The sequence below is a fragment of the Gorilla gorilla genome, chromosome 4 (genome assembly GCF_029281585.2).
Source record: "Gorilla gorilla gorilla isolate KB3781 chromosome 4, NHGRI_mGorGor1-v2.1_pri, whole genome shotgun sequence".
Classification (NCBI taxonomy): Eukaryota; Metazoa; Chordata; class Mammalia; order Primates; family Hominidae; genus Gorilla; species Gorilla gorilla.
Window position 1 is genome coordinate 31885724 of NC_073228.2, and position 18787 is coordinate 31904510.

Here is an 18787-nt window from a genome sequence, read left to right on the forward strand (position 1 = left end):
AAAACTTTTGGGTATTAAAAGATCCTATCAAGACCATGAAAGACAATCCACAGATATTAATATATCTGTAACCCACAGAAATATTTGGGAGAAAATATTTGTAAATCATATATCTGATGTGAGAATAATATCCAGAATGTATAAAGAACTGCAGAACTACAACTCAACAACAAAAAAGCACACATCTCAATTCAAAAATGGGCAAAGGATGGAATAGACATTTCTCCAAAAAAGACATACAAATGACCAATAGCACATAAAAAAATGCTCATTAGCACTAGCCATTAGGAAACTAAAAATCAAAATGACAATACTATGTCACACCCATTAAGATGGTTATTAATTGAAAGAAAACAGAAAATAACAAGTATTGGGTAGATATGGAGAAAATGGAAGGAGCACTTGTGCATTGCTGGTGGAAATATAAAATGGTACAGAAGCTGTGGAAACCAGTTTAGCTGTTCCTTAAAAGGTTAAATATAGAATTACCATATGACCCAGCAATTCCATTCCTAGGTTTATATCCAAAAGAAGTGAAAGCAGGACTCAGATAGATATTTGCACACCAATGTTCACAGCAACATTATTCACAATAGCCAAAAGGTGGAAACAACCCAAATATGTCCCATCAAGAGATGGATGTACAAACAAGGTGTAGTATATACAAATTATTCAGTCAAAAAAAGAAATTAAATTCTGCTATGTACTACAACATGGATAAACCTTGAAAACATTATCCTAAGTGAGATAAGAAAGGTCAAATATTGTTTGATTCTGTTTACATGAAGTGTCTAGAATAGGCAAGTTCATCAAAACAGAAAGTAGAATAGAGGTTACCAGGGGCTGGGGAAAAAAAGGGATAGAGAATTTCTGTTTGGGATGATGAACAAGTTCTGGAAATGGATAGTGGTGATGGTTATACAACATTGTGAATGTACTTCATGCCACTAATTGTACACTTTTTAAAATAGTTCAAATGGTAAATGGTATGTTATATATATATATATGTTATATATATGTTATATATATGTTATATATATGTTATATATATGTTATATATATGTTATATATATGTTATATATATGTTATATATGTATATATATATATAAAACCACAATAAAAATAAAATAAATGGGCAAAGCCGGGAGAAGGTGGGAGAGAGCTATGTACATACCTGAGTTTGTGAAGATCAGACAAAAATTCACATGAACTATTTTGAAAGTCTTTTACGATAATCCTAGTAAGACACAGTTGAAAATATAATACTGATCATGACTAAGCCATAATCCTATTACAGTCGAAATCATAATTTAGTACAATTTTTTGCTTTCTCAAAGATATGAGAAAAGCTGCATACATGTATTTATATACCAGAAAAATATACCTTTTAGTAAGGGTTTTACAGCAATGCAAATGTCAAAGTAGCACTGGCATAAACTGAGGCAAATAGTTTTTTAACTAGTAGGAGATAACTGTGAAGGACTTAGTAAATGTGAAAACTTTGAAAAGCTGAAAAATCCACCTGTAGTATTTTGACTTCACTGACATAGGGAAATGCACAAACATCTACTACATTCCAGATTGAGGGACTCAGGATACTAAGATAAACAGAAAAAGTCTACCCTTTCAAAAGTTTAGCTTATCTCTGCCAGGATCACAAGAGGCACTAGTGAAGAACAGACATTTTGGGGGCATTTTCAAATTCTCAAACTGACACAAATACATGAGATGCGCAAAAGTCTTCTAAATTACAGTGTAACCTACAATTGTCTATCTTCTAATAAATTCTTCTAACACATAGAGAACTTCTGTGTAGTGCAGTCCTCTGAGACCTGTAATTATAAACTTCAGTCACATTGCTATAAAATTCCAAATTGGGAGTTTGAAATATGAGCCACATGTTACTTAACATTCAGAAGACGTATAAATGAGAGCAAAAGGTTATGGCTTAACAGAAAACTAAATAAGAAATAACTATTGATTTTTAAATAGCAACATATCACAATCATACAGACACACCAATGACTGTAACCATATGGTTCTCTCAATCATCAAGCATATGCTAAATTTGTGCTTAAAACAGTCCAATGTGGTTTTAAAAAAAGGTTACTCTTCAGCAGCTTTCAATCTAGTTGGGAGAGTAAATTAATACACATAAAACATGTTATTTGTGTACATATATATGTAAAAATACTCAAATACAAAGGATCCAAATGTAAGAATTCAAAGGAGATAAGTAAGTTCAGGAAAGCTCCAAAGAAGGTAAGATTTAGGCAAAGTCCAGAAGGATAGACAGAATTGAATGGAAATGAACCCTTCATAATCTAACTTCATCTTGCCTTTCCAACACATTGTACAATACAAAATTATTAGAATAGATAAAAGCAGTCTATGGCCATACCAACCTGAACATGCCGATCTCATCTGATCTCAGAATAAAAACAAATTAGAAAAGAAGCTGAGTGCAGTGGCTCACGCCTGTAATCCCAACACTTTGGGAGGTTGCGGTGGGTGGATCTCTTGAGCTCAGGAGTTCAAGACCAGCCGGCGCAACATAGCAAAACCCCATCTCTACAAAAAAACACAAAAATTAGCAGGGCATAGTGGTGCACACCTGTAGTCCCAGCTGCTAGGGAAGCTGAAATAGGAGGATGGCTTGACCCTGGGGAGTTGAGGCTGCAGTGAGCAGTAAATGTGCCACTGCACTCCAGCCTGGGTGGCATAAAAAAGTCATTCCAGATAAGAGAAATCACAGAAATATGAAATAAGAAGAGCATACTAATTAGCCCACTTAATGCTTGTTGTAGAGAAGTGGTGAAATATTTTACATAGGAATACACATGTCAAATTATATAAATTACATGGGAGAAAAAAAGCTCCAAAAATTGCATGGAATTTTGACATGACTTTCCAATGTACCCTATTCATACCCACTACTCATTTGCTATTTGAAAGAAATGTCTCAGAACCAGTCAAACCAAGGCTCACCTTCAAAACCAGGTGGGCACCCAAATTATAACAAGAATTAGAAATTTGTGCTTGTCCTTGCATATAAGGCTGTGTTTCATTTTTCCTTCATATTTACTACTGATTGCTTCATGAATTCAGATAATTTCAGAGCCAGGAGGCATTATTTATAACCCAAATTTTAAATGTTTATATTCCTCAAACATTTGAATATTTGCATAAATGTCATGAGACAAACAAAATTTACTCTGTAGAAAGCACAATTTATCAGATTACTGCTGCCAGTTGTATTCTGTCAGCTTCCTCCTTTAAGGAGAAAGCACAGCACTAGGTAGTCCCATTTATTACATCAACATTTTAATAAGGCCAGGCACTGTAGCACACACCTGTAATCCCAGCACTTTGAGAGGTCAAGGCCAGAAGATTGCCTGAGTTCAGGAGTTCAAGACCAGCCTGGGAAACAACAGTGAGATTCCCGTCACTACAACGAAATAAAAAAATTAGCCAGGTGTGGTCCGCACATCTGGAGTCCCAGATACTTGGGAGGCTGAGATGGAAGGATTGCATGAGCGCAGGAAGTAGAGGCTGCAGTGAGCCATGATCGCACAACTGCACTCCAGCTAGGGTGACAGAGGGAGACCCTGTCTCAAAAAAAAAAAAAAGAAAAAAAAAGAAAGGTCTTTATCTGTCCCTTGGACTATTTGCCTCCTACTCCTCCAATTCGTTCTTTATATTTCCAATAGAATAATCTTTGAAATGCACCTCTAGTTATTTTACTCAGGTGCTCTTCTTCAGTGGAAAGTACATATGCCTTATGGTTTGAAGTCAGTCGTTTCAGCATAGCAAGCCCTAGTAGTTTCTATGATTTGGTCCCTGTCTGAACACTGTGTACCCTTGCAAATGTTGCTTTCTAGATCTTGAAATGTTCTGCTTCTCCACAGGTTCCCCCTCTTATCTCTCCTATTACTTATGTAAACTGCACAAATCTTACTATATAGCTTGACTGAATTTTTAGGGATGCATCCAAGGAATTATCCTGCAAAATTAAGATACAGAACATTTCCAGCACCCCAGTAGGCTCTCTCCTGTTCTCTCCCAGTCAATACCGACCCTCAGAGGCCACCACTATTCTGTCACCATAAATTAGTTTTGCCTATTTTGGAACCTCATATATACAGTAATGCAGTATTTACTTTTTTCGTGTGTATGTGTGCATGGTGAACTCATTTTTAAGACCAAATTTTATGCATCTTCTCTGTGAAGCAAAACCCTGTCTGTTCCACATAGACTTAGAGTGGCAGAGGAGTACCTTAACCTATCAAAGGCTATTTTGAGCAAAAGCCACTTTGTGTCATTGAAGCTGTAGAACTGAGCCACAAGAGGGAACTGTTAAAGTCCCAGGGTCAAGGACCAGGTACCTACGTTATCCCCACAGCACAGAAGCGCAGCCTGAGTCTCTTCTTTGGCTGAGCCAAGGGCGTGCTGGAGAGGCCTGAGAGAAGGAGCGGCCCTTGTGACCAGTGCCCTTTTGGTTCACAAGGAACGTCTCCTCTTGTTTAAGTGACTTGGCTGAGCTTGCTACTTCTGCTTTGAGAGCCCAATATCAGGATCAAGACTTCAATTATCCCCAATTTACAGATGATGAAACCATATTGGGCAGGAAAGAAAGTCACCCCAGGAGAGCGAGTTGGACCTGGGCACTGGCTAAGGACAAAGGGGAATGATAATTTGGGATGTAGCTTGTTAAGGGGCCTCCCAAGTGTTCTTGTGATCCAGGTGTCGAGAGGATAGAGCAGAAAGGTTGCCAGGGAGACGAGGGTAGGGTGCACTGCGAGAGTGGGAGAAATTAAAGAGAACATGCAACAAAGCCTTGGGACAGCAGGAGGGGGATGGACCACCCAGTTTTGTGCTACAGGAGAAGAGAGCAAGAAAAGGAATCTGTGTTAAATCCCGACAGCCTGCAGGAGAAGCAAATGCCCTTCATTTTCTTCATCAGTGGCGAGACTGGCATCCCTGTAGCTTTGAGAAACCATGCTAGTGTGGATGCCAGCTCCCTCCAGCGGGCCTGACTGGGAGACCTTGGGCTGGGGTTCTGGTCTGGGGCTCCTAGGCCTGATGGGAGGAGAGTTCAGCCCAGCTTTCCTGTACTTCAGCTCGTATGCAGACGATGGCCATTGTTGAAATGAGAGGCTCAAAGGAAGCTGGAACCTGAACTTTTTTGTTGTCTCATGTGGACACCTGTGTTTAGTTTTGGGTTCTACCTCTTGCTGTCTGTGTGTTCTTAGGTGACTCGCTTAAACATTTCTGAGTCGCATTTTCTTCATTTATAAAATAAAAGACATAAATAACATTTATGTCAGATATTGTCCTGAGCATTAAATGGGAGAATAAACAAGCCTCTTCTGCATTCCCCTGGCTTCCAGTGGGTGGAGGCCAGAGAAGCTGCTAAACATCCTGCCAGGTGCAGGACAGCCCCCATCGCAAAGAATTGTCCGGCCCCTGATGTCAGTAATGCAGTATTGAGGAACCCTGGTGTGGGGAAAACAGAATAAACTCAGAAGCTTGGCAGATCTCAATTCAAACCCTGGTTGTACCGCCTCCAGCAGGCCTTGGTCAGGGAATAGTATCTAGCTAAAGTTCATTGACTTCATTTTGTTTTCATTGAATTTATGTTTTGCTGGCTTTCCATTTGTGAGAGTGATACAAATTTCCTTTAAACATGAAGTTGTAAATATAAACAGGTAGGCCATTCACAGGAATATCTAAATTATGTCACAGGAAAGGTGGCACTCTCATATGGCAATAATTACGAGAGGGGCCAGCAAATGACCCGCGTGACCTGGAGTGACCTGAGCACTGACTCCCAAACGCCCTCTGTAGAACGTCCTGCATCTCCCAGACCCTTTCCTGGGTCGTTCTGTGCCCTATCACCCCCTAGACCATCCAGACCTCAGGCCACCCATCTCTCCGTTACCAGAGCAGTCTCCGTTCCCGAACGTGCTGGTCACCAGCAACAGCAGCTGCTCCTCCTCCAGGCAGCTCAGCCTGTACTTGTTCATACAGAGAACGCGGATGGCACTGAGGTAGACATAAGCCTTCAGCTCCCAGTAGACACTCTGGGCTTCCTACCCTGCCCAGAAACTCTGGGCTTCCCCCCACACCTCCCCTCGGCCGGAGCTCCTGTGTGCATCTGTCTCTCCCAGTGCCCAGCACAGGCGTGGAATGGAAGGGGTGAATGGACCGATGTGAACACATCATCCTGGATTCTCCTTCCCTCTCAAGCCCTGCAGCTAACCCATCGGCAAGCCCTGGGGGCTATGCCTCCAAAATCCTGCCTATCCCATGTGCAAACGCCTCTCACCATGTCCACTGCTATTTGCAGTTCTGTGTGTGTGGAAATACTTCCACAAATTTGGAATGAACAGGTCACAGCTGTGCCTGGAGGGAATGGCCAGGGAAATGTGCCCTCGCCTTGCTGTTCTATCCAGGCCCACACAGCTGAGGATGGGGGACCTGCCACCACTCTTCTGGCAGTTCCGGACTCCTGGGAACCAGCAGGTGAGGACCCAAGAGTGTTTTCAGTGACCCGGCTGACCTGGTCATCCGTCAGTCCCACCTTGGCCTAGGCCTCTATGCAGCACAGATCACAGCTCATTCCATCCTGGCATTACACTGGCCTGTGCCCTGTCCTCAGGGTCACATCCGTCTCCCAGAAGCCGTGCAACCCTGGAAAACCCAGGTCTAACAGTCAGGTTCCTCCTCTGTGCATTAACAATGGCGTTGACGCCTGCTTTGCGGGACGCTGGGAGGGGAGAGGGAGGTGTATGCTGGAGAGCTCCCCAGGGGCAAGGCCTGGTTCTGCGTCACTCACTGTCAGATCCTGAGAGCCTGGGGCTGGCCCAGCACGTGGCCACCGTTCCCTAAGAGTTGGATTTCATCCCTCAGTGCTGAAGGCAGGGGATAGAGCTTAGACAGACCCCCTGCATCCTGTCTTCTTTATCTACAGCTTACTCATCCTTGCCCCTTTCACGTGCACCCGGCAGAGCAGGTGTTCACTGAGCTTGAGCAAAATTCAAGCTAGAGTAGCTGATGGATCTTGAGGCCTAGATTCACTGTCAAAGTGTTTCTCAAACAGTGCTCTCCAGAACACCAAGGAAAACTCATTTACTGTATAAGTTTGAAAATCCCTGCCCACCGGTCTACCTTTGTGTATGAGCGATCAGCTCTACCATTCAGCAAACATGGTCTACCATGTGTTTGCTGGACCATGTGGAGGAAGCTGAAGAGACATGAGCTGAAGGCAGAGGGTGAGTCCAAGGTGGGATCTTGGGACAGGTACGAGAAGTTAGGCAAAAATGGGATAATTCTAGCCTTTATAACCTTAGATAATAGTTCACATTATTATTTAGTTAATAGAATTGTACCCACATTAAATTTCTTAATTTTTTTTAAGAGATAAAGTCTCACTCTGTCACCCAGGCTGGAGTGCAGTGGTGCAATCATGGCTCACTGCTTCCTGGAACTCGTGGGCTCCAGCAATCCTCCTGCCTCAGCCTCCTGACTAGGTGGGACTATAGGCACACGCCACCATGCCTGGCTAATTTCTTTGACTTTTCTCTGGAGACCGGGTCCACCTAGGTTTCCCAGGCTGGTCTCAGACTTCTAGACTCAAGTGAACCTGAACCTCCTGCCTCGACCTCTCACATTGCTGGGATTACAGGTGTGAGCCACCACACCCGGCATAAATTTCTTACGTGCCATGGGACTGCAAAACATCATTATTAGGGGCAGCTGGATGGAAGGTATAGGAGGACACTATAGTGCCTTTTCAATATTTCTGTCTAAAATCTAAAATCATTTCAACAGGAAACATTTATTTCAAAACGTGAAGGTGGTTATCCTTCCATGTGTTTAAAGTACAAAGGCAGGCTCACGCTGTCGTCAGAATTCAGAACGATGGTCGTGGGGCTGGGGGTGTTGGGAGGGACTGGGCATGGTTGGCTTTGTGATCTGGGGTCTGGTGTGTTCCATCTCTGAATGTCTCTCGAGCTGCACTCTTTCTTAATACATTCTCATAAGTTTAACAAAAAATAAAACGAGGAGGCGAAGCTTGCTTGGGTTGTTAAGCCTAGGGAAATTATCCAGCCATGAGCCCTGGCCCAGATGCTTCTAGAAGCCTGGGGGAACTGAGAACTTTCCAAGTGGAGGCCGCAGAGGCAAGGCCCTGAGGTGGGAGCACACTGCTGTTTGTCCCTAGCTCTGAAGGGGGTGCCCTGGTCGGAATCAGTGCTGGGTGCACTGCAGGGCCAGGAAGTCCATGCCCACGTTGTGGCTCAGTGCAGTGAAAGCCGATCTCACCCGCTCCGCAGGGTGTTCAGCCTGCCAGCAGGTGGCCGGCTGGTCCTCCTGGGATATGGCACGGACCCAGCAGCTCTGTCTGAAATCGTAACGGCGGAACCAAGGGTCCCCTACGTCCAGGTCCGTTGGGAGGCGGGGCATGGAGTTCCACTGCAGGAATCTCCAGGAACCCTGAGGTCCTCCCTGAGCCAGGGCCGGGCTGGGCACACCCTGAGTGCCCACAGGGTAGGTGTCTTCCCTGACAGCCCCACCAGGACAGGGTGTGGAAGAACCAGGTGCCCGTGGCGGGGAAGCTGACCAAATGGGCCACGGGAACCGGGCTGGTGGGCCTGGAGGGGCCTGCCTGTCCCCCTTGCAGAGGGTCTTCCTGCCACGTGAAGCCGGCACAGGCCTGGATGCCGACGACCTTTGCTCGGGTTTGGCTGAAAGGAAAACAGACGCGGTCAGCATCTCCAGTGAGCCCACGCAGGCCTTTCCGGGCTGGGCCCCACCTGCCTGCATCTCTGGAGTCCTCGGGGTCTCTGTGTGGCCCCCGTGGCCTGACACTGAGGACACGCCTGTAGTCTGCTGATCCCAGAGGGAGGGGTGCGTGCTGCCTGGCGTGGGGAAGCTGTCGTGGCATGGCGGGTGGCTCCCGGGACTGCCCCCAGGGTTCAGACTGGCTGGGGGCTTCCTGCCACACACCTTCGTCCCAGGGCTGTTGGGCCTGGGATACGGCCCCCAGTCGGAACTCAGGTGGGAGGGGCCTTGGATGTCACCCAGCCCCTTGCCACCTCACGTGGGGACCTGTCTCCGCAGTGGGTGATTGGGCCCGGATGTGGGTCACCCTCTGCCCTCCTGGGCTGCCCAGTCCATGCCAGGACTGACCGTTCCCACTTCTGGCTGAACTCTTGGCTCTGGCTCTGGGCCCGGGGTCCCACCTGTGCCCTCTCCCTGAATGCTCTGTGGGTCAGGGACACCGATTCCCTTGTCTCCCTGGCTCAAGGCTTGTTGTCCTGGCAACCTTGGAGGAGCGTGCAGGAGTGAGGGGCCTCTGCTGCTCTCTGAGGCTGTGGGTGCTTGCAGGGAGGGGCGGGGTCTCCCACAAATGGGTCTGGGCTCGTCTAGTAACTTGGAGGGCCCTGCAAGGGGGAGAGGGAGACACCGCAGAAAGTGGGAGGGGGCTTGTTGGAGGGTCTTGCCCACATCCCCCTCCTGCGTGCACAGCATGTCCAGTATACACGCACTGAGCGCCTGCCCTGAGGACTGGTGGGCCTCCTGTACTTTCTTAGAGTCCAGGAGGAAGAGGAGGAAGAAAAGGTGAAGAAGAAGGCCCAGGTAGTAGGGTTGCGGGTCCCGGGCACTCCCCTACTATTGACTACCCCAGAGGGTGACATGGGAGGGGACATGGCACTGGAGCCCACCTGGGGGTGGCAGGTCCTCCTGCTTTCTTGTTAGTTTCTTCATAGAGGCCCTAAGATGCTTGAGCACAGTGTCATCATCCCTGGCCCAGGTATCAACGAACCGGTTCCAAAAACGTGCCCACGGGCCACACCCAGACGTCTTCGTGAGGCGCTCTAGGGACAGGGTGGATATCAGGCCAGGGGAGTTACCTGGGAATGGTCACAGCTCATACCCCGTGGCCACTTCAGTCTCCCACTGGGTGGTGCCGGATCCTTTTGTGGCCACCCCAGGCGTCCAGATATACACAGGAGACTGTGGCTGGGGGGCGATCTGGACAGGGAAGTGCTCACCACACTCTCGACTTTCATCTGGGTCATGTGGGGGATGGGCTCGGTGTCACAGTGTCCTGCCCAGCCCACCTGGCCAGACCTCCCTCTGGGCCAGAACAGAGGATCATGAGGACAGTGTGAGGAAGCTGCCCTCGGGCCAGTCGGGCTCTGACCCCAGGGCTCCCCAGGCCCTGCTGGGCACACGTAGACTTACTCTGCTGAACCTTAAAGGCGATTCTTGTTAGCGGCATCAACGCCTGTTCGCCTTCTACCAGATACACGTCCCACAGGCGCAGGGTGAGCCCGAGAGAGATCTGTGGGGACAACAGGTGTGAAAGAACCTGGTCCTTCCAGGCTGGGGCTGGTGGCTCGAGCTGCGCACACTGGGGCTTCAGTCTCCAGAGTCAGTGACCTTCCCCATGAGGGTCGCCTGAGCCCTCCAGGACGCTGGGTCAGACAAGGTCTTGAAGCTCCTCATGGGGGGCACTCATTTGAGTGGGGATGTGGCTCCTGGAGAGAGGGGCTTGCCCAGGGCTTGAGGCTTCCCTGAGCCCTCTCAAGTCGGGTCCTGGCCCAGTCTGCCCATGAGGCTGGGCCTGAGCCCCAGCCATTGCCCTGGGATGACCCCTCTTGGGCAGAGGGTTTTGCTTGTGTGTCCTTTGGGGACCCGCCTGAGCCTCCTGTGGGCTGGGAGTGAGCCAGACCCCTGGGCTGGGGAAGCAGGGCACTGCAGGGCAAGGAGGGTCCCTGAGCCAGGGTCTCCCTATGCCTCCTTACCCCGTCAATCAATATCCGGATGAGGCAGCCTAAGGACGAACACTGCCCACATAGATCTTTCTTGTCCTGATGGAAGCAACAGAGGTGCTCAGGCCACTGGGCTGCCCTAAAAACCTCCCTCTTCCAGGGCCTCTGAAGACCCTTCCCCTAGTGCAGAACACTGGGTGGTGTCCAGAGCTCCCCACAACACTGTCACCTTCCCACACTCCCGGTGGACACACTGTCCTTTGCCCTGCTCTGCGGGAGCTGGGCCCCCATCCCTGTGCCTCTGTCTCCTCCAGGGCAGGAAAGGAAACCAACTCCCAGCCCATGGAGAACCTGACGTCCCAGGTCAGGCCCTGGCTGGGACTCAGCCAGTCACCAGCCCCACGAGGGGCTCCAGCCCCCCTGCTCCTACAGCCCCACGGGAGGCAGGGCCTCTGGGAAGAGCTGAGGGGACCATAAACTCACCTGATGCCACATGGTGTTGGGTTGTGACGTGGCTACCACATGCTCCTGTTGGTCTTGGAGCCCCTGGACGGTCCCGCCATTTGGGCTGTGAAATCCTGAGAAGCCCCCAGCCCATCGTGAAATCAGAGCCTTCCCCCAAGATGTGGAGCCATCAGCTGCAAGAGCTGGGCAGCTGGAGAGGCCCCCAAACCCCAAGGCCTCCCACCCTCCCATCTGGTGACCCCAACATGCGGCCTTTACCCTGGGGAGGTGGGGCGGGAACATTCCCTGGAGCCTGGCTGGAGGTTCCCCTGGAGGCCTCCTGGGCCAGGGTGCAAAAAGGGCAAGCCTGGCTTTCAGGCCATGACAGGGCGGCCGGAACTGGGTGGGTGCTGGGCTTCCTGGTCATCTCCTGGTAGAGGGGTCGGGCCAGGGAACAGGGGATGGGGAGATGCTGCCACCTGGGCTTGGTCGGCCCATTCGTGGGCACTGATGGCAGCAGGAGCCCGGGCAGCTGTAGGGCAGGAGGACTCTCAGGGAGGGGAGAGTCAGCTGCACAGAATCAGAGCCGGAGGGCGTGGCTCCAGGACACAGAGGGTGGCCACGGGGAGGATGAGATGCCCTCTGCTGATGGGGATGAGAGGCGTCTGATTTGGGCTTTGGGGGTCAGCAGTGGACTCCTGTGGGACCCTCAGCAGAGACATCCTAAAGTCTCCCAACAAGCTGGCGACACAAGGAGGGTGCCTTGGCTGAAAGCTGTGATCACCTGGCCGGGGTGGCCATCCCCAGGTCTGGCTGCAGGAGGTCCCTGGGGCAGCTGTTCACTTACCCTGCAGGGAGTGCCTCTCACTGGCCAGCAGCTGCACCAGTGCCCAGAATGCATCCTCCTCAGGAAGATAAAGGAGGAACAAGGCGGCGATGTGGCTCAGGTCCCTGCAGTAGCCCACCTCCTGCAAGAGCCAGAGTCACCATGGAAGGACATCAGCTGGGAGGGCTGAGGTCACCTGGGAGGACTCATGTCATTGGAGAGGGCAGAGGTGACTGGAGAGGCTTCCTCTGAAAAAGAGGCTTCCTCAGGATGCACATTCATTTCATGACAAGAGCCAAGTCCATCAGGCACTTTAGCACCTTGTCCAAAATGTCTGCTGATAGCACCATCCTGTGTGCGATGCTGCCAAGCTCCTGGGCTTTGGGGCAGCCCCAGGAGGAGGGCGTCATTTCTTGTTCTGAGAAGTGGTGGTCAGGCCCATGTGACACCAGGAGTCCAGGCCCTGACTCCTTTGTGTATCAGCTTGACCCCTTGAGACCACCCCCTTCCTTGGAGGTTTATGCCAGCGGTGAGCTGACATCCTACCTCCTATATCCTGGTGGGTCACAAATACTAACTTTAAAAGAAGCAACGACACCCCCACCAGACACCCACTCCTGTGAATATGGAAATATGGCCCGGGGACCTCACTGCCGGGAATACTCACCGGGTTATACGCCTCATACGCCACGAGGATGTGGAGTAGTTCCCGCTGCCTAGGAAACAGAGAAAGGGGGCTTTGGTTTGTTTTGTGCAGATGTTAATTTCACTTTGTCTACAAAGCCTAACAGCAAATCCCATTTCAGGTTCAGATGATTCACCAGATAAGCAGTGAGCTCTTCAGGGCCTGAGACTCTTGAAGAAATGTTTCAGTAAAATCCACATCTGTGACATGCAAATAGCCCAGTTGTACAGTGACTTGCCTGATCCTTTTCACTCTGAATGATTTTTTTTTTTTTTCAGTTTGCACATACGCCAATTCAGTCTGTGGGTGTACAGTTCCTCCACGGTTCCAAACCAGTATGCAGAGTCTCCCGGCCACCGCTCCAGCCCCTCCTGGGGCGACTCCTTCATCCTCCAAGTCTCCAGGGTGGCCCCTATGCACCCAGCCTCTCCCCGATCCGTCAGCCCCTGGCCACCCAGACTGCTTCTCAGTCCCTGTGGTTTGGCCTTTTCCAGAATGTCCTAGGAATGGGAATCCTACTGTGGTAGCTTATTGGGTCTGGCTTCTGTCCCTCAGCAAAATGCATCTAGGATCCACCCACGTTCGTGCGGGCATCACTGGCTCGTTCCCTTTTCTCACTGGGTCTTCCGTTTGAAGGGAGGACCAGCCTTGCTCTCCCCATTCCCGTGTTGAAGGCCGTCCCCGAAGGCTCCGTGTGTGAGTGACGAGGAGTCAAGCAGTGAACCTGGCATGCAGGTTTCATGTGGATGTCAGTTTCCAAATCAGTGGGTTCAATATCTGTGACACTTTGGGGATGTGTGGTTCAAGTCCATCGAGCTTTGTGAGCCACTGCCCAACCGGCTGCCAACGTGGCTGTGCCATGTCATGTTCCCAGCAGACCTGGATGAGAGTTTCCAGGACCCCTAATTCTCCCAGCATTTGGTGCTGTCACTGTTGCCTGGGGGGGCTCATGGGCCCTCTATCCTGCCACCCTCCCATGGGTCCTACCATGGGTCCCCATGGGTCAGGGAGAGCACCTTTCACCATTGTGCATGATTTTGTTTGCTGCCTTCCATCTCCTCAGGATCCTCCTGGGTTCTGGCCCCACATGTTCCAGTCCGGCCCAGGGCTTGGAACCAGGGAGGTGCTCGGTTCATGGTGCCGGCTGCTCCCTGGGCCAGGAGAGCTCTTGGCAGCTGTGTCATCCCTCCTGGGTGACCCTGGCTTCTGCTCCGGGGAAGCCCCCATCCCTCTCATTCACCCCATCTCTGCTGGGACCCTGTGGCTCCCGTAGGCTTACTTGGTTCCGTATCGATCCCTGAAGAATATATGCCTCCTTAATGTCCCGCTTATATCCAGGTCCATCTGCTGGATGCGTTCAGATGACCTCTTGCCCTTCTCCTTCATGATCTGTAGGGCAGGGCCAAGAGGAGGAAGCAGTCTCAGAACAGATGGAAGACTCCCTGCCCCCAGTGGCAGTCAGCCCACAGTCAGCACTTCAGGAAGGAAGGACAGAAGGAAGGTTTCCTTCTGCAGAAAGCTGCATTTTGGCTTGTTACTGAAGCCAGGGAGGGTCACCAGAGCTGAGTTTGTCTGTGGTGACTGTGTCACCATCTGTGCCCAGGGTGTTCATCTGACCTTCACCCCCAGCTCCCCAGGGTGGTCTTGACGTTCCCTCCAGCTGGAGACCTGGGCCCCTGACACGGCCTGTCCTGTTTGTTGTGCTCTGGCTGAGCGTACCTGGTATCTTCCGGGGTTTTTCAACTTGATTTCCTCAATGTTCAGGAGGACTGACCACATCGGGCCCCGGATGTTCATGGGAATTCCCTGGTACGCTCGATCTATGAGCTGTGGGCAGAAAACAATCTGGTGTCACAGGCCACGGGGTGACCCCAGTGAGGACCAGAGCCCGGGGATTCTGGAAATTGTCGGTTTTGGCCCCATGATTCCTCAGCAGAGGTGAGATCAAGCTGGGACAGGGTCTCCCTTCCCAGGACTGAAAGAGTGGATGGACACTCAGAGTCGAAACTCTGATCTGAACCTTTTCCTTCCTTCAGGTCACCAGGGCATCCCTAGCCTTGAGCTCCGGGTAGTCCCAGCCCTAGATTCAGATTCCCTCCCAGCAAGGTGACGCTTGCATGAATAGGCAGGAAATCTGGCGACCAGGCCTGCAGTCCTCTGGGCGAGGACAGTGTGCCACCCACCCTCTAAGAGGCTGACAGTGCCAGGCCACAGCCATGGGTGCCTGTCCCCTGTCTCTGCAGAGAGTGCTTCCTCCCTCCACACATTACCTTCCTGCTGTTTTTGTGGGTGTCCCATTCTCCCAGCATTTTCACCCACTTGCTCTTTCGGCTGATCTCCCGCCGAATTTGCTGTCAAATGAGGCATGTTGGAGTTAGCGGAGCTGCCAGGCTTCCCAGAGCCGCCCGCGGATGCTGGGTCTTGGGCTCTGGAGCCCTGGTGGGAGCCAGCTGGAAGGAGCCAGGGAAGGGCAGACCTCAAGGGCTGAGAGCCTTTGAGCAAATGAGCACCAGTGGGCTGGCTTTGGGACCCCGGGATGTACCATCCTCAGGCCACAGACACACCAGTCTTAGGTCCCAGCCTCTAGGTGGGGTCCTGACACAAGCGCGCAGCCACCCCCAAGCCAGGACTGTGGTTCTCCTTTTGGAATTTTATCAAACTGCCAAAGTTAACAGCAACCTGGGGTCAGGTCCAGCAGGGACTGCTGCCCCTCCCAGTGACAGCGCGTCGCCCTCACCCGCCACCGCTCAGGCCAGCTGCTTCCTCTGCCTCACTGACCACCCGCCCAGTCCCTACGTCCCTGGACCAGCCCCTCCGTGCATCAGGCTCTTACCTTCGCCTCCCGCGCAGTCAGAGGAGGCAGCTCCGTCTCACTGTAAGGCAACCCAGGCAGAGCTGAGGAACTGCACGGGGCCTGGAGCGGCCCCAGCCTGGGTGCTGACCCCCAGAAAGGACTGGCTCTGTCCCTTTCCAGCTCAGGGCTCAGCCCAGGAGAAGGCACAGGGAAGGGAGGACAAGGGCCTTCCTGTGGGGCTGACTCCCAGGAGGGGCAGGACCTGGGAGAAGAAGGAGTGTAGGGACAGCCTGGCCGGGGTTACTGGGGCCCCTGGCGTGGGGGGCGGTCAGGCTGCCCAATGGGGCTGCCCGTCCTGGACTCGAGGTGGTGCTTTCTGCTGGAGCTGAGCAAGGTTAGCCCTGAGATGGGATGGGGGCCGCCCAGGGTGGGCGACCGGGCCCTGACAGGAGTCCCTCCGGGAGTGACCACATCACCCCGCCAGGGTCAAGGGAGCCTGCCCTGAGACCCGCCCAGTGTACTCTGGGTGCACCAGGGGCCCATCCCACTTGACACCCCCAAGGCCCTTGCAGGTTCTGACCTCCCAGCATGCACCTGCCTCTCCCTGCACCCGAGCCACACACCCTGCGTTTCAGAAGTGGCACGGCTCATCAGCTCCCTCCCACCCTACCTCCCCAGGGATCCTCTGTCTCTCCATCCTGTGATCCCTGAGGGATGGGCTCCTGGCTGGGCTCCTCTTACCCGGCCCCAGATCCCTTCCCAGCACCAGACCCAGAGTCTTTAGCCGCAAGCCCTGCTGCCTCCCTGGCCTCACCGTGAGATGCCCAGAACGGGGCCCTGCCCATCTTCTCCCCCATTCTCCTAGGGCTACAGCCCCCATTGTCACCATGCCTTTTCCCCTCACGGGACAGTGAGGGCTGTAGCTCTAGGGGAATGGGGGAGAACAGGGGCAGGTGGGCCCTCAGAGACCTGCTGGACAACAGCCCTGAGGCTGGGTCAGGCGTCCCCTCACCCTGTGGCCATAACCCTTGGATCTCACCGGGGTTGTCTCCAAGTAGACAGGGCCAGACCCTCAGGCTGCCCTGCTCCTCTTGTGCTCACTTGCCGACAGAACTGCTGAGCGCCCAGGGGCCTGACCTAGCCCAGTCTCCATTCCCACCGGCTCCCTAGATGGGCCCCACACCTCTGGCCTAACAACAACCTCGGGCTGGACCTGCAGGGGAGTCAGGGAGGAGTTCTGTCTCTGGAAAGGAGGTTGACCCGACCTGGTGAGACATGTCCTGCATCAGAAAGGCCTTTCTAAAAGCAAACCCATCCCTGAGCTGAGACAGGTGCTTTAGGGGTGAGGGGAGTGCAGAGGACTCACTGTACGATCCCCAAATGATCGACGTTGTTGTTGTAGCTTCGAAAAGGCTTAGGCCCCTTGTCCTCTGGCAGCCCAGCTCGGTGTCCCTGTAGCCCAGAGGGAGCCTTGGTGAGGGGTCCAAGGTAAAGGGTGCAAGGGCCTGGGGGCATTGGCCACCCGTCCCTGCCCTGTGCTCCTAGGGAGCCCAGGACCCTTTGACCAGGGCACACTGGAAGAGGCCTCCCTCCAAGAAGCAGACCGACTTGTACCTTTTCATATTTCATAATGATGTCCTCTCGCTCTTGTGCCCACCAACTACCCGCGACCTCTACCACGTCCATCCTGTGAGACAAAATTGTCTAAAGGTTACACTGTACGCGGCGGCTTCGGAGAACACCTGAACCGCTCTCGCCGGGCTCCCGGATGCTGGCTGGCTGCGTAACCCCCATTCCACCGCCGCCCCCAGGTAAAAAGGGGCCAGACCCAGTGGCCCACAGCTGCTCGAGTCTCTGGAGTCTCAAGTCCCAAGCAGGGGTGGGCATCTTCCCAAGGACTTGAGTACAGTGGGACCTACACAGAGAATCCTGTTGTCCCCCAATGCCATGAAATGGGGACACACCGGCCCCAGCAGGTTGAATGGTTTCCACCTGCCAAGGGTGAAGGGCCCATGATGGGCCCTTCCAGGGATGTGGAGGCAGACTGGGGTCAGCGACCAGAGGTCTCTGTACAATCGGCCTCCTGGGATGCTCAGGGCCTCAGAGATGCCCAGTTTCCTACAGGGAACAAGATATCTCCTGACTGCTTGGTTCTACTCCGCTCATCACTTTGGCTACCGTGGCTCTTCAGTCTGAACAGTGAAGCCACTTTAGGAATAACACCTGTTGAGCAGGAGGGTGTTCGGTTTGGGGGATGAGAAAGATCTATTGTACGCATGGAAACCACGTCTTTCGCGGAGGGACTGTGAAGTCCACCATTCTGAGCCGTCCCAACAAGAGGAGGGTTCATTTTCCTGGGTCACTGAGGAAGAACAGTGGGTCCTTGGTCCTGGAGAACACCTGGATGGACCGTCACTCCTGGGAACACTCGAGGCAAAAGGAGGGTGAGGCCTCAAAAGGACCACACAGAGCAAGAAATACCTGGGGAGAACCCTAGTGCCCGGACCCCTTTGAACAGAAGGGAAGATAGTCTCCCCTCAGCCAGCCCTCCAGGGCTCCTTCATTTTCCACAGCTGCCCAAGGGCAGCAGGCTCCCCCGGACAAGGGACCATGTGTGTTCAGTGGGGCCCACAGCGACCATCGGGACCCAGCTTAGGGCACAGAGGTGTTCTGAGGACCGTAGTGGATCTATACCAGTGGATCTATACCAGTGGCTCTGCCAGGACCAGGCTCTGCCCCATCGGGATCGGAAACCTGGGCAGATTTGGGATCTAGGGCAGGGAGGTCACAGGGTTCAGGCCTGAATTCCAGCACAGCACACGGCAGGGCTGAGAGCAAAACTCAGGGTCATGTCCAGATTCCCAGGCCGGTTACTGCCTCTCTGACCCCAGATGTCTCATCTGTCGAATGGGGACATTTGGGAACAGCACCCACTCTACGAAGCCACCATGGAGACGAAAGAGCCAATCGTCTACACGGGCAGTGTAGAACGGGCACCTGGTGAGTGCTCAGGGATGACCCTCCTCGGTAGCTGCCCCACAGAGGCCAACACCGCCCACACCGTACCCACTGTCCCCAAGTCCGCCTGGAGGGAAGAGAGCAGGTCACGCTCACCTGATTCTGATGAATCAGCTGGCCTGGGTCATGTCTCTCAGGGAGAAAACCTTTGAGTCCACAGAGCTGCTCACAGATACCACTGCCTGTGTGTAACTGCTGTAGAACACTGAGGCAGGCCAGAGAGCGGATAGGTGCTAAGC

At 52.4% G+C, this 18787-nt stretch overlaps 1 protein-coding gene across 1 annotated transcript; it reads right to left on the minus strand.

Annotated features, from left to right (window-relative positions):
* Nucleotides 1-7821: 7821 nt before the first annotated feature.
* LOC101151653 (TBC1 domain family member 3G-like) lies at nucleotides 7822-18755 on the minus strand. The gene is made up of 14 exons (XM_031010966.3): nucleotides 18645-18755; nucleotides 17145-17217; nucleotides 16897-16982; nucleotides 15570-15609; nucleotides 15007-15087; nucleotides 14456-14563; nucleotides 14016-14125; nucleotides 12719-12767; nucleotides 12073-12193; nucleotides 11265-11359; nucleotides 10815-10880; nucleotides 10252-10351; nucleotides 9729-9881; nucleotides 7822-8747 (listed from the first exon to the last, which is right to left on the minus strand). Exons 2-14 carry the CDS (start codon nucleotides 17214-17216, stop codon nucleotides 8251-8253), a joined length of 1578 nt encoding a protein of 525 aa, XP_030866826.3. The 5' UTR covers nucleotide 17217; nucleotides 18645-18755; the 3' UTR covers nucleotides 7822-8250.
* Nucleotides 18756-18787: the final 32 nt, after the last annotated feature.

What these genes read in the sequence shown, in the direction of transcription:
- LOC101151653 (XM_031010966.3), bottom strand. Translation starts at nt 17,216, where the DNA reads ATGGACGTGGTAGAGGTCGCGGGTAGTTGGTGGGCACAAGAGCGAGAG. An exon ending in CCCACAAAAACAGCAGGAAG is followed by an intron (nt 14,564 to 15,006) that starts GTAATGTGTGGA and finishes TTCTGCCCACAG; the next exon opens with CTCATAGATCGAGCGTACCA. An exon ending in AAAACCCCGGAAGATACCAG is followed by an intron (nt 14,126 to 14,455) that starts GTACGCTCAGCC and finishes CCTGCCCTACAG; the next exon opens with ATCATGAAGGAGAAGGGCAA.